The following is a 14194-nucleotide window of genomic DNA, read 5'->3' as shown; positions in this document are numbered from 1 at the left end:
GATTTCTTCATGTGTGTGCTACTCATTTAATCATGCTGTGGGACCAAATATGGTCTCTGCTTATATAAAGAAGGAACTTTGAAAACAAAGCTTGTTCAGAACAAAATACACAGTTCCCAGTAACAGTAGTTTTCTAAATCCTCCTCACTCTATAAACCTTTGGTCTGCATTAGTGCGATTCTGACTGGTAACAAATATCTTGGAGATTGGAGAAGGGAAGGGGGATTTAGAGGTGAAAACCAACCAATATTTTGTGCTTTTGGAAAAAGCCAAATAATTCTAGCCAGCAGGAGAAAATCTGGTTTGAAATTTGTACTTGATTAAATAATTCTGCCTTCATCTCACCTCATGTTACTGCTCAGTTGAGGCCTTTTGTTCCACTTACTTGAGTTTTGTGATTTTTGATGATGTTGTCAGCCTCTCAGGAAATGTTATCAGTTGTAAAAGAGCCCTATTTAAGTATATTAATCTCTTTGATAAGCACTTACAGTAGAAATTTAATCTTGAGAAATATCTTATTAGGATGAATTTAATTCCTCTTTAAAGCTTTATTATTTTAAATAACAACATTTTATTTTCTGTGTGCTGCTAGTAATGTTTTCTTAGTTTTACAGACTGCTTTATTTTTAAACCTTATTTGTGGTTTAAAAATAAACAACACCTTTTGATTTACCAGGCAGATCTGAATCTCAAATAAGAGCCACTCTGCATCTTCAGTGTGTACATCAATACACAACACAAAGTTCCCATATGAAAGGAAAACAGAAAAATGCCACCAGTAGAAATTTTTCTTGCTCTTTGTCTGTCATCTTATGAAGATGAAAGATGAGATGTCACACAGGGGGTGAGGGTTTACTAAAATCCACACACAATTTCCAGTCTCTTCTTCACAGGCTGGTGGGGCTGGATCTACTCCTTGTGCTCCAGCCCAACTTTGCAATAAAGAGATGAAACACAGGCACATCTTCAGCTTCTGGAACATCCTGGGTGCTAGCTGAGCTTCATGGAAAAATCTGAGAGATCTCTGGTGTTTTCTGAAGTGTTTTCTGACTAATGTGTGGGGGGAGGACGTAAAATATTCAAGCAGGGGTAAACTGGGAATAGAAGGTAATGAGAATCAATAATGAACAGAAATTACTAAAAGCTCGACTCTGCTTTCCTGTGCTTTAGGTTCTCTTTCAGTTGCTCCCCCCATTCCCTCTTTCAGATTGGGATTATTTTTCTGATCCTGATTTACCATCTAATTCTTTAGTCTTTGTTGAGAGGTGCAACTGAACTGGCAAATCTAACAGTCCTATTTGATGCTGCTGTAAGCAATGAAACAGCTGTAAAACAGGAAAATTAGTAAAACAAAAACCTGTGATGACTGAGTTGTGTTCTGTGCTGGACTAAAGTCTCCTTCTAATAACTTTCAGGGGGAAGGGTTGGATTATGGCTGCCTGTAGAAGACTGTCTGTGAGAAATTGCTTTCTCTCAAACCTTTGTAGGCTCTTCCCTGGAGTTTTGAGGCTGTGCCTTTGTGCATTAGCACTCTTACCATCAGTCTCACCTGTGGATTTATCTGTAGAATGCACAAACGTTTATGATGCCCAAGAATTTAGGCCATTTGAAGCCCACCTGAAATTTTTGAGAATGCTTGGTAAAAATGTATTTGTAGGGTAGGGATTCAATGTTCTTGTATAAATTCAGATTGATTGCAACCAAAGCATTTTGGACTGGAAATTGGTTCATGTTTCTGAGATTTCCTGGTCACTTTTTTATTTGTCTTCACCCTAAAATGCATGTCCACAGCTGTTCTGATTTTTCTAGATGGTCTTGAAAGAGCCATCACCTTTACAGATTCAAAGCTTGTGCTTTATTTCATCTCTTGTAGCTGCTTTAGTTTTCCTGCTGTCCTCATGACATATGGTGTGTATCCTGCAAGTGCTTTAAAGCAAGTTTTTCATGTTCCTCGCACTTCAGAGCTTCTGGTAGAGACTTCAGGTACTTATTAATTTTATCAAGCAGTTCATTCACAACCAGGAGTTTGTCTTTTGTGCAAAGGCTTGATTGAAAGTTCTCAGTTGGCGCTCAGTAAAATGGTCTCTCTTAGAATTATGTAATGTAATACAGCAGGGGTAAAAAAGTGCTCACTAACCTGGAGTTTGTGGGCTTTGCTTTTCTGTGCCAGGTGTTGTTGAGCAGACCTTTGTTTCATCACGCTTAGGACTGCTTTGACACTTTTCAAAGGAATTATTCTCTTCTTTCTTTTCTGTGTTCCTCAGACTGGTCTGGTTCATAATTTAAGAAAGAAATATTGTCATAATATCTTAATTGTCCAATTTTTGTAAGAGAACATGTGTCCCTATGCTTATGCATGTCTGCACTTTGTGCATATGTAATAAGATTTTTAGCATCTCATCAGTGGAGTATCTCTGTGGGACATTTTGAGTTGTAAAGTTGTTGTTTCCCAAAAGCGCCTGGGAGGGTGTTTGGGAGCAGAGGTCACTGCAGTTCCCATCAAGCAACAACCACAAAAGTCTTCCCCAGAAAGAAATTTTCTGAATATTTTCCTTCTTATTTGTTTGATTTAGATCAGCTTAGTAATACCTACATGTGAAACTGATTTATCATTCCAGGTTATGAATAAAAGTTGTTTTGAAGACTTGGTCTTAAATTATAAAACTGAAATTTTATTAGCTGTATTAGTGACCTGTAGAAATTTTTAGATAAACCAAGAGGGTTCCTTCTGGCTCCTAATGTTAATCCCTTTGTGGAAATGATCCTGAAGTGATAATTGTTAGAGCCTAGCAGAGAATTTATAATAAGGAAACAAATTAAATGTCAACAAATATGAAAGAGACTTTAAATTTTGACCCTCTATTTGAAGTATTGCATAACTCTAATGACATATTGCCTGTGAATAGAATGGAGGAATATAAATCATATGAGGTGTCTGTATGATGTGTAGAATTAGAGATAGCCATAGAGCAAACTGACAGGGCCATTTTGTTCCTCTAAAATATGTTAATCAGGTTATGCATAAAAGGATTTAAAATGTCATCCTGAGCTATTTGTAGCTGTTTAAGTTCAGTGGGAGTCACTTTTACAGAAAACATGCAGCTATATACTGTAAAAGATGGGTTTGTTTTCTTTATGCATCAATCTTTTGTGCTGAGTTTCAAAGAGAATAGAACAGATGGGAGTTTGCTTTTGAAACATCTCAGCCTGTAAACCTTGAGTGTTGTGAGAGGGTGGGTTATTGAAAGACTTTAGCATGGAGGGTTTTTGTTTTCAGTATGAAGTTGCATTAGGTTAATGATTTTTTTTATCATGCTGTTAGAGATGAAAGTATTAGAATAGTAAATAAACCTCTTTGTCCAACGTTTCTACATACATAGCACTGGCTTGCTTGCTGTGCTCCTTACTTCAGCAGAAACCAAGAACTGATGCTGGCTGGCTGCCAGGAGGACAGCAGTTTGTCTCTCCATGTGGGAAAAGCATCCTTGGCTGGCACAAAATGGGATTATACCATTGCCAGGAGTCAGCTCCAGCCCCTTAATTATTGCTTTTGTGCGGAGCAATTTATCCTGCGTGGAGGATGTGTCCTTTCTGAAAACCATTCAGTGAGGATCCTGTGGCTTCTGTAGAGTCTCGAGGTTTTCTGCCAGGACAAGCAAATGTGGTGTCTTTGTGTGTGTGGGTTTGCTGTGCCTTTGTACCCAAGGGGTGTTGGTATGTTTGTATTCCCACAGGGGCATCCAAAGTGGCACTTTGGGAATGAGGAGGGAATTATTCTCCAGCTGTTGTCGGCCTGGCGTGGCTGATGTGGCTCTGCTGGTGTCCTCAACAAACAACGAGCAAAGCACAGACAGCAGACCACTGAAAATACATGTATTTGTGCACAGTTTCTTACAGAGTAATGCTAATTCCATGTCAGTTGTTTTTCTTCTCAGATATGCTTCAACAAACACACAGAATCACTGGAATAATTTTATAGGGAAGAATTAGATGAAATGTTGTATAATAAGGATATTTAACTGAATAAGGATATGAAACTGAATTTGTTTTAATGTAAGAGTCTGATACTATTTTTATAGCAGAGGAAAACATGAAAACATAAATAGACTTTGGAGTTCAAGCCAAATCTGCCTCGATATTAAATGCAAGACATTTTGTCTGGCCAAGTGAGCCTTGTGTAGCTTTTAAAAAATATCTGTAGCTTTCAGAGTACTTGGGATGCACAGATGTTAAGAAAAGGCACTTAGGTAAATCAATATGTGTTTTACCTTTTCTCTGGGTGTTGTTTAACTGCTGGTTTGAGATAGCCATAAGGTGGAAGAGCTCAGTGGGCTGTCTCATGAACTGTTCTTAATGAGCATTATGTTATTTTCCCCTCTTGTTTTTTTCTAGGCTGTTCAATTAACCCCCAGACGATGGCTCAACTTGCAGGAGTACCAAAGCAAAAAAATAATGGCAGACCATGGGGTTACAGTTCAGAGATTCTTTGTAGCTGATTCTGCAAATGATGCCCTGGAGGCTGCTCAGAGACTGAGTAAGTTGACTGATAATGGGAGGACTCTGGTTCACTTGGTAGCAATCTGGAAAATAAATTGTTTTCTAATAAGTTTAAACAGTCTTTAAATTCATGCTTACTGAAAAGCTTAGATATTTCATCCAGGCCATAAATAAGTGCTTAATTTTATTTATGAACAAGTTTATAGTGGCAATACTTTGAACTTTATTTCTCCAATGTTTTGCATGCAGCATGTAATGTGAATTCTCTAATTAACATTATAATAATTCAGAATGTCATGAACAGTTGCTGAGGAATTTTTTTTCTATACTTGATATAATTTAAGGATACGTAACGAATGAACTTGTGTAAAAAGCTGTTTTCAAACAAAAATTCACTCTATTAAAAAGCAAAGCAAGGAAAAGGTTGTGGCCTCTCCATTTTAAAAGATACTTAATGTATGTGTCCAAATGAAGAAATAGCAAAGGTGAGTTGAGTTACCATCACAGAAGGACATGGCAGTGGCCCAAAGAGAAGACCCTGCTTCTCGAGCTTTATTTTGTTTCTCTGACAACATCCTCATTCTGGTGTGGTGAACAAAAGATGATATTGTGGGTCAGAAATGAATTGATGTAATAGCTTTTCCCTCAGAAAGAAAGTCTTGAAGTACTTTGTCAATCTGTTCTAACAGAGAGAATTTTTCTACTTTTTAAAGTTGCAATTTTCCTCTTTTCATTTAGCTTTTGTTAATATATCAAACATCGAAGTGCCGGAGGCCAGACATTATTGTAGTCTAATTGTGTAGTAACAGGAAGGTTTTTTTGGTTTATGCTTTACATAATGCACAGGCCACTTAGTTAAATGCATTTCAATTTTGCACTCTGGAAGGTAAATTAACTCAACTCAACTCATATCCAAGATCTCATCAGGGCTCGAGTAGCTGAGTAGCATTAGCATAATGGCTTGTTCAATCTCCAAAACTTCATTAAGGTGATTCATTTTTCAGTGATCAAAACCTTCTTATGGCAATCAGTATATTTGAGAATATATCTGAAACAAAATATTAAATGCAAGTGTTATGGTCATTTAGCAGTACAAACTGGAAAAGTTGGATATAAAGCAAAGCACTTAAAATTGGAATGTGTCCTCATGTCTGGATGTCTGAGAAAATCAAGGATTGCTGCCTGGTGCTGTGGCAGGTTTATCACCAGTCTTACAACACTTAAACTCTCCTCTTCATGATTGAACTCATAAATGGATTGGCCTGTCCAAAACTATTGCTATTCTTGATCTCTGTGACTATTTGGACTTATAAATTACTCTATTAAAGGCAGTGAACCTCCTCTGTTTTATGATGCTAAGTTTATTTTAAATAACTTCTGTAGCTTGCTTGCTTTGCAAATCGCAGAAATATCCATCTATTAAAAACAAACAAACTGTGTTTAAATAACCAAAAGTAAAATCCAGAACCAAAAAACGTTTGCTCATGCAACTTCATCATGTAAATTTTATTTTAATTGTGTGGGCTTGTTAGCACTCTTCAAAAAGTGGAAATTAGTGGAATTAGGTACCTTTCTGCATTTGATGTACTTGCATTCAGCCATGGTGCACTACTGAGCATGAAAGAATTGTGGTTTATGGTGTGGAATCTATTTCATGTTGGAATGACTGACGCTCCATTGATCCACTTAATAATTAACAACATCCTCGTTATCATTCTGGTGGTGTGCTGTCCTTGTACATCTAACATGCACTTTGAAAACTAAGAATCAAGAACATCAGTTTTGCTGCTGTGGTCATTGTTGTTCCAAGATTTTGCTGGGTTTATGTTCTTTATGATCCCTCAGATTAATATCGTTTCTGTCACTCAGGTTTATCTGGACAATTTGCAGCTGAATATACAACCACACAAAGTAAAAGAATATGGGAAAACAGGAAACTTCAGCCTACAGGAGACACAAAATACTATGAAATAAAATAACCAGTGAAGGCAGTTTAGGGATGCTATTGATAAACAGGCATTCTGCAGTAGAATATGGGGAGAGGCCAACCTCCCCTGCCAAGTCCTGCTCAAAAATCTGATGTTTCAGGTGCTGTGTGCAGCATAGCAGCTGTCCTTCACTTTGGCTTCTTCAAACAAGAAAAGGTGCTTGTCAGCATACTTCAAAGATAAAAATAGGATAAAGTCCTCAAAACTCGAAACTCAAAGGTTCAGTATTGTTCTCATGAAATTCTTTCTATAGCCCTGAGGAATCCAGGAGAAACAAGAATTTTCCTTTATAGTCTCACAGCATTACATCACTCATATGGGTCTGTGTGTGTGATAAAGGGGATCAGATGAAGGAAGAGGAATTTCTGTCATGGAGGTTTGCATAAAATCTGGAATTCACAATTTAATTTCACAATTTCACCAACTATTTTGTGCTTGACAGAGCTGTCTTTACTGCTGCAGGGCCTGTGCTCACCAGTTCTGCTATTGTTGGATTTCCTGTTGATGCAATGGAAAGAGATGAGATTAGATGATTTTTGCTGCTGTCTTCACTTGTCGGGGAGGTGTTAATGCATGTCTTCTTGAAAGGGTTTGCCTTTATCCAGCATCAGCAGTTATGTTACACTTTGCTCATTTCCTCTGTTTCTCTCTATTTTTATTAATATGTATGCTGAATGTTAATTTTCTCAGATGCTTTCAAAACTTACCAATTGCACAAAAAGCAGTCTACAAGGAATTTTTAATAGAACTAAAGGACTGATTTTTTCCCCCTTCTAAGATAAGAATGGCAGATGTAAGGAAAATTAACATGACATCACTAATATTGACTTCAAAAGAAGTTGTACACAATAAAGAATACAGAATTAAGCCCCAAGGAATTAATTGCCTTCTATGTGCTAAGCAATTTTCAGGTGTAACTTTTGTAGAGGAGGCAGTATTTACAGAGTGCCAAGAAATTCAGTCACAATAGTTTTCTGGTTTGTGTTAAAATTCCTTGGTTTTCAAGAGAAGAAAGAAAGACATTGCCCTGTTTTGCTGCACAGTGTGGTGTTGCTTGATCTGCTCTCTGAAGAAACTTAATTTGTAAATGAGTTCTTACAATTCCAATGCAACTATTTAATAGAAAATAAATAAATAAATAAATAATTGGGAGCCAAGTATTTTTTCTAGAATAGAAGCTCATGTGGCTGTTTTTGTATTAACTCAGAAGTCTTCTGATCTAATTCTCATTTAGTTTAGGGCTTGTTTAGCCAGAGAAGGCATTTCCTTACTGCTGTTTATTTCCCTTGCACTGTAGCACCAATACCTGAGTGCTGCTGTTCACGACATGAAAGAACAACACTCACACCAGGTTGAAGTGAAGAGCGAAAGAGAAAGTTTATTATGATTTAGGGTTTAAATAGGATTTGGAATGTGATCAAGGACTGGGAGATGAGAGGAACACCACTCTGACCCCAGTGATGAAACCAGCAGTCCATCACAGAGAGGGATGGGAAAACAATCTACTTTTGTTGATGTTACATGCGTGAGAAATTCCAGTAGAAAATATGCAAACAAGATCAGAAGGCTTAAAATCAGGGCGACACCTAAGGAAATAATCCCCATATGTGCTGTGTGTGTTGCCACTCCCTGCTCTGTGCATCACTCCAGGGCCATCATTTCCTCTGGGCCCTTCCAATAGAACCCCTCGAGTCTGGTGCTCTGCTCTCTGTGCTCTGCCTGATGGAGAAGTTGTTAAGGGACCCATCATTTCAAGCTGGGAGGTGGGCAGGGCTGAGAGGAGTTGTGATTGTGCTGGAGGGGGTTGCTGTGCACTGTCATTTGGCTCTTTGAATCAGTGGAGAACTTAGAGGTGGCTGGCACTGCTGACAGTCCTAAATTGATGTCAGGAACTTGGCATGTGTTTCTCTTTCTGAATTTTAACAAAAAGCAATAGCCACTTAGAGTGTTTCATTACATTTAGGAATCAGTCAGGTGCAGTGTTCACACTCTATCACAGAGAAATGCAGTTCAATTGAGTGCAAGGTTTTTATTCACTTTTCAAAAAAAAAAAAAAAAATAAAACAAAATACAGCCTCTGCATGTCCTATTTCTATTGCTTATGCATGAGGGAACTCATAAAATTCGGCTTTGGACTGAAGGCATGCTTTTTATATCAGGCTGGAGAGGTAAACATGTATTTTATAAAGAACAGAAAAGGTTTATTGAAGCATCTTTTCATGAGGTCATTTACCTGTCACCTATTATTCACCATTCTTTAGAATATTGAAAGAGTTCTTGGTTGTGTGAACACCAGTCTCCTTCCTAGCTCAGCTCCTGAAGTTTTTTTCTTCTCATTGGCTTTTTAATTTAAAGGGAGAACTGCATTTTTAGATGCTGTTTTAGATCCCTTATCTGAAAATTTCCCTCTCTAGTACTAGTTGTGAAAACCACTTGAAATCAATTTACATTTAGAAGGGATCAAAAATTGACCTTTAGGTAGGTAGTGTCCTTTTTGTGTAGATCATGAAGAATTTGTTGGTGATAATGCTGTCTGCATTTAATCTGAGCTTTTATGCTGGGGAAAATTAAAAACATCCTTGAATCTGATGTTTCTGAGGATATTTGAAATGTGAATTGAGGTCCTTTTTTGTTATACCAGGAAGAGCTTTTCTATGAGTATCCTGTACAGAGTGGCTCTATATAAAGCTTTATTTAAGAAACTTGGCTCCTTAGCTGATCTTTTTTTACTGTCATCATGGGGTTGCTTATGTGATTTAATTTCCTCTCTGTTTCTGTCCATCAGGATGGGGAGCAGAATTGCTTCTTTCAGCATTTCTATGATTTCCCTATTTCTTTCCATTCTGTGCTTCACTGTGAAGTAACAATTTTTCACCTGTGCATAATGAGTTATTTCTCAAAAACCCTCATGTACTTAGTGGTTATAACTAGTTATTTTTTAAAGCCACTCAGGTTATCCTTTTCTACATGTGTTGAAAAAAAATCATGTATTGCTGCAATAGCATTCCAGGGAGCTGTACACAGAGAACCTGCTCGCTGGTGAGGAACAGCTCTCCCACAAGTCCTCTTATTTTCTCTGACAGCTTTTATTAAAGTTCCTTAGACTTAAATTATAGCTTTCTGAAACTGTTCTTTCAGGCAAAATAATGCTGTAAGTTATTGACTAATATGATCCTGTTCTCAGATGGGTAAGTATTTAGAAAACAATCTTTTAAATTTAATAGAAAACTGGTGGTGGATGAGCTGCCTTTGGACCACGTTCAGTGTTACTGAGCATGAGTGTTTCTCTGTTCCACTTAATGGATTTCACCTTGTCAGAGGGATGAAATCTAAGATTAGAGTGAATCTACATTTTCCAGCCACTTCTCAGTGATAAAAAATACCTGTTAATACTCCATTATTTGCAGTCTTCATAGGCATCCCTTGAATGCATCATTTCAGAGCTCCACCAAATTTGTCAGTGTCTGTAGTTTTACTCTCTTTCTGTCCCTTGTTCAGTTCTGTGTTTTTTCTTATAGCCCTCTCCTCCCTGTGCCCACTTGCTCCGTTTTTTTCAGCCCTTCTCCCACCTTATGAGTTCTGATTGAGAAAATCCTCTTCCTTTTTTTTTTTTCTTTTTCTTTTTTTGTGCTAACCAGTCAGTTGTTACCCTATTTAGCATAGTTAGAGCACATATTTAGCAGTTGTGTACTGCTAAAAGCCATTTGTGTGCATACTGGTTTTTTGCTTGCTCAAGTGCTTTGCTCAGACCCACATTTGCTTGACTTGGCAATCATAGAAATTAATGTTTCTCTGTGTGATCTGAAGACAGATACTGATTGCTAACCATGGTTTAAATGATATTTAAATATTATCAAATAATATTGCAAATATTAGGATTTTTCCTACATTTGTCCATGTTGCAGTGATTTGATTTTTGGAAAAAAAAATCCCCAAATATTGGGAGTGTCCAAACAACTTTAAGATTCTCCCTTGTGTCTGAAAATGCTGAAAATAATAAAGTAGAGTAAAAATTATGAAGGCAACATGTTGTTTGCTGCAGTTAAAGTAATCCTTTGTAGGAGGCTTGTTAGTCAATATGTCAGTGACCCAATTTATTTACCTCATCTACTGGGTGAAAAAGATCACTCATGGAAAATCAGAGGAGCTGGGAAAGGTGTTCCAGGATTTTATTCACCAAATGTGCTGTACCAGGGAGTCTGTTAGAAAGTCCTGGGGAATTTGCTGTGATACAGCTACAGAGCAAACCAGGAAAAAAGCACCTGTGCATGGTAGTTCCTTCTGTGGGCATTCTTCATTTCCTCACATGTTGCTTTTGGGGCCTTTAGTTTAATCTGCCTTGGAAGGTGAACTGCACAAGGCACAGTCAAGGTGGAATTAGGATTTCATTTGAGGATTTCACACTCATGCCTGTTGGTGCTACAGGACCTTTCCCCTGGATAGGAGCCCTAAAGTTCTGCTGCTTTCTCCTCTCTGTGTGTGGGTTGGTTGGGTTTGAACCTTGTAATCCTGCTTGTCCTCCCTCCCCTTTGGCTTCCCTCCTCCCTCTGTGTCTTGTGCTGAGAAGCTGCTTCCCAGAGGTGGCAGAGAAGTGGCAAACTTTTACCTGCAGCAGTATTTAACCAGTGCAACATCCTTGGTACACCCTGCATGGGCTCTCTGCCTTTGCTTTCCTGCTGATCTCATCCCACCTCTGCAGCTCAGTGATGTTTTTCCTCATAAAGCCTTTTCTGTGGAAAAACCAGGCAGCTGCTGAACCACACGTGAGTTTGTTGGTAAGGGCTGCATGTGTTGCATCCTGCGTGCCAGAAAAAAAGACAGGTGGAGAAACTTCCAGCTCCTCTAACTGAGAGTTTGAGTTTTATTCTTTTTCCAAGAAAGTTAATAATAGGTTTTGTCAAAGCTCACCACTGGGTATTGTTCTGTTTCAAGTTGAAAATTTCTGTTTCAAGTTAACGTACAAATTGTGGCTTTTTAAAAAATATTTTAGATATGGAAATTCTATGGACCCTCTATCTCCAGAGGAATTACAGAAATAGTTAATTTGAAATGCATTGTTATGAAAAACAAATTGTTTTGTTTTTCTTATCTGTTCCCTTCATTAGAGAATAACATGCTGAGTGTGAGTCAGTAAATGCAAGCTTGAGACTGCTTACATTAGTTGGATATTTTATAACCATTCTTTGTCACCAAATGTCTTCATATTCAATAGATTTATAGTAATATGAGTAATGGCTTGGGGGATAACAAATCAAAATCTCATTTCAGATGTTTGACACTAATGTTGAGCTGACTTATTGTTCTCTGTGTTGGATTTCTGATCAAATTTCCAAAATAGCTGCTTGAAAGTAAAACACAAAGTCAAAAAAAAAAAACCTCTGGAAATGGGGTGCTGCATTCAAAACATAATGTGTGCCGCAGAGTGTGCGCATTTGCAAATTTCAGTTGTGTTAAGTGCACTACTGGATTTTTGTTCATAAAAGAAGAAGGCCACAGAAGTTAGAGTTACAATTCAGGAATTTTATCAGGTGGTAAAAAAATGTAAAGTTTTACAAGGAGGGTACAAGATGACTGCTGGTATTTATTCCACTCTTGTCACACCATATTTTATGGTTCTTCAAGGTACTTTTGCAGCTGCAGAACAATAACCAGATGCGTAATTGAGAAGCAGCTGCATGAAATTTTCATTTTTTTATGCATAAAATCAGAACCATTAGACACACTTTATGTATAAGGTATGAAATACTAAACAACAATGTTTTCTCTGTAGCACCAGCAGCTGTGTAAAGGAGAGAAATCACTCCTTCTACACTCTCTAGATGCCCATCAGCTTCTAAATATTCGGGGGATGATTACTGAAAGCAAGTTTTATTCTTCTCTGGTTTTCTTTCTTTTATCCTTGTTTGTTACTCTGTGCTGTATAATGCTGCATCTTCTGTGTGGTCAGTCCCAGTGGATAATCCCCTGTACAGGGGTCTCAAATACAAAATTGATGCTTATGCCTGTTTTTCGTTTAAACTTCTCAGAGGAAGGACTAGTAGCACAATCATGTTGAATGAAATCTAGGAAGGAATGATGGCAGTCCTAAGATAGGATAGTTTATCATTGATTTTAATTATGATAATTTCCCTGATGTCCCGTAGTGTCCCCCAAGGCACTCAGGGTACAGCAGGAGGATACTGTTGTTGGTTATCCACTTGCTATATATAATTTATTTGGGAAAGTTGCCTTTTTTTTTTTTTTTTTCAATTTCTCAATTGTTTCTGGTAAATTTATTACACCTTTTTTCCTTTATGGACCAGCTTAGGATGGGGTGGATTGACAAGTAAGGATATTAACTTGTACATTTACTATAAAAGCACATGGTTTTGAACCAAGGCAGGAATCTCTCACAACTGACTTTTCAACTCCTGTGGAGCTCAGAGAACACCCAACATCCAACCTCCATACCACAATTCCCATCCCCTATTTCTTTCTCAGCCTCTTCCAGTCAATGAGATAATATTAACTGGTATTTTACAAAGGTTAGGATGACTTGCAAGAGCTTGTTTTATCTTCAGAGATGGGAGTAATTTACAAGTTGAATATATCAGCAATTGAGAAGTATGATTATAAGATGCAGCGATTTTTGGTTTTTTTGGTAGATAATCTCTACCTAAAATGGTAGAGCACTTTTTGAAGCTAAGGATGTTCTGACATTTTGTTAATCTGCTACTTCATATTTGAGAAAGTGCTGTGAATTTTAAATATGTTTGTCTACATTTCTTCAAATATTTGCGGTTCAAGAAAAGTAAAATATTTCAACACATTTATGAATACAAAATGTGTCTTTGTAACCCTGCTGGATTCAACTGGGAGATATTACTTGACTCTGCATCGCAGTATATTTTAAATGATGCTCTAACCCTTGAGAATGTCACCACAAAAAAAAACATTTAGTGAGAATCATGTTCAGGCTAGTTCCAGAAGTTAGCTATGCTCTTATTTTAAGTGATTTTTGTTTTATTAAGAAAAATCTGAAGTTGACAATTTTACCTCTGTGTGGTGTACTCTCCCTGGTCCTACAGTTAAAGTCAGCTTTTCTCCCTGTGCATCATTATGAAGGGGAACATTTTTCTTGCACCTCCCCTGGGCTTAGTTGGACTGCTCACCTGAGTAAGATGAATATGGCTAAACTTCAGGCTATAAATCTTAAATATATTTATTGTTCTAAATACTTAAGAACAGCCCTGGGGGTTTTGGAGAAAGAGAAGAGAAAGGCAACCAAGAAGAGTTTGCTGTATAAACAGTTAATAATATAAAGTCACTGGGAAGATTCACCTCTGCTGCACTTCCCTCTACTCCCTGCCAAGTCTTTGACCCCTCTACTCCTCCAGTGATTCACCTATGGAGTTTAGTGGCAGCTTTCCTGATCCTGGTGTGTTGTGCTTTGTCCCCACTGAGGATTATTAGTCCTGATGCCAGGTCTGCACATCCAACACTACCTCTTGTTCCAGTTCCCACAGATAAATCTTGTATCCAGGTTTTGGTTTAGCTCATTAGATGTTCAGTGTGGCTAATTTTCTTACTGGCCTTTCCACATTTTGCCTCCAATATAATACAGCTTTTGCTTGGGTATTTTGGAATAAAAGTGGAACAAGAGAGACTCGAGGCTGAATATTGCAAATCTGACTAGCTTAGAAAAAACTATTCCTATGCAATCTTCCCCC

At 37.7% G+C, this 14194-nt stretch overlaps 1 protein-coding gene across 1 annotated transcript in view; it reads left to right on the top strand.

Moving 5' to 3' along the window:
* Positions 1-14194, top strand: part of SUCLG2 (succinate-CoA ligase GDP-forming subunit beta) — a 115772-nt gene that overhangs the window by 17836 nt on the left and 83742 nt on the right. The window contains exon 2 of the mRNA XM_083869551.1: positions 4393-4534. Within this exon, the coding sequence (XP_083725677.1) occupies positions 4393-4534 (142 nt within the window). The remainder of the gene's footprint in view (positions 1-4392; positions 4535-14194) is intronic.

The sequence above is a fragment of the Zosterops lateralis genome (genome assembly GCF_965231275.1).
Source record: "Zosterops lateralis genome assembly, chromosome: 11".
NCBI classification, from domain to species: Eukaryota; Metazoa; Chordata; class Aves; order Passeriformes; family Zosteropidae; genus Zosterops; species Zosterops lateralis.
The sequence above is the reverse complement of the archived record's forward strand: the minus strand, read 5'-3'. Positions and strand labels throughout refer to the sequence as shown.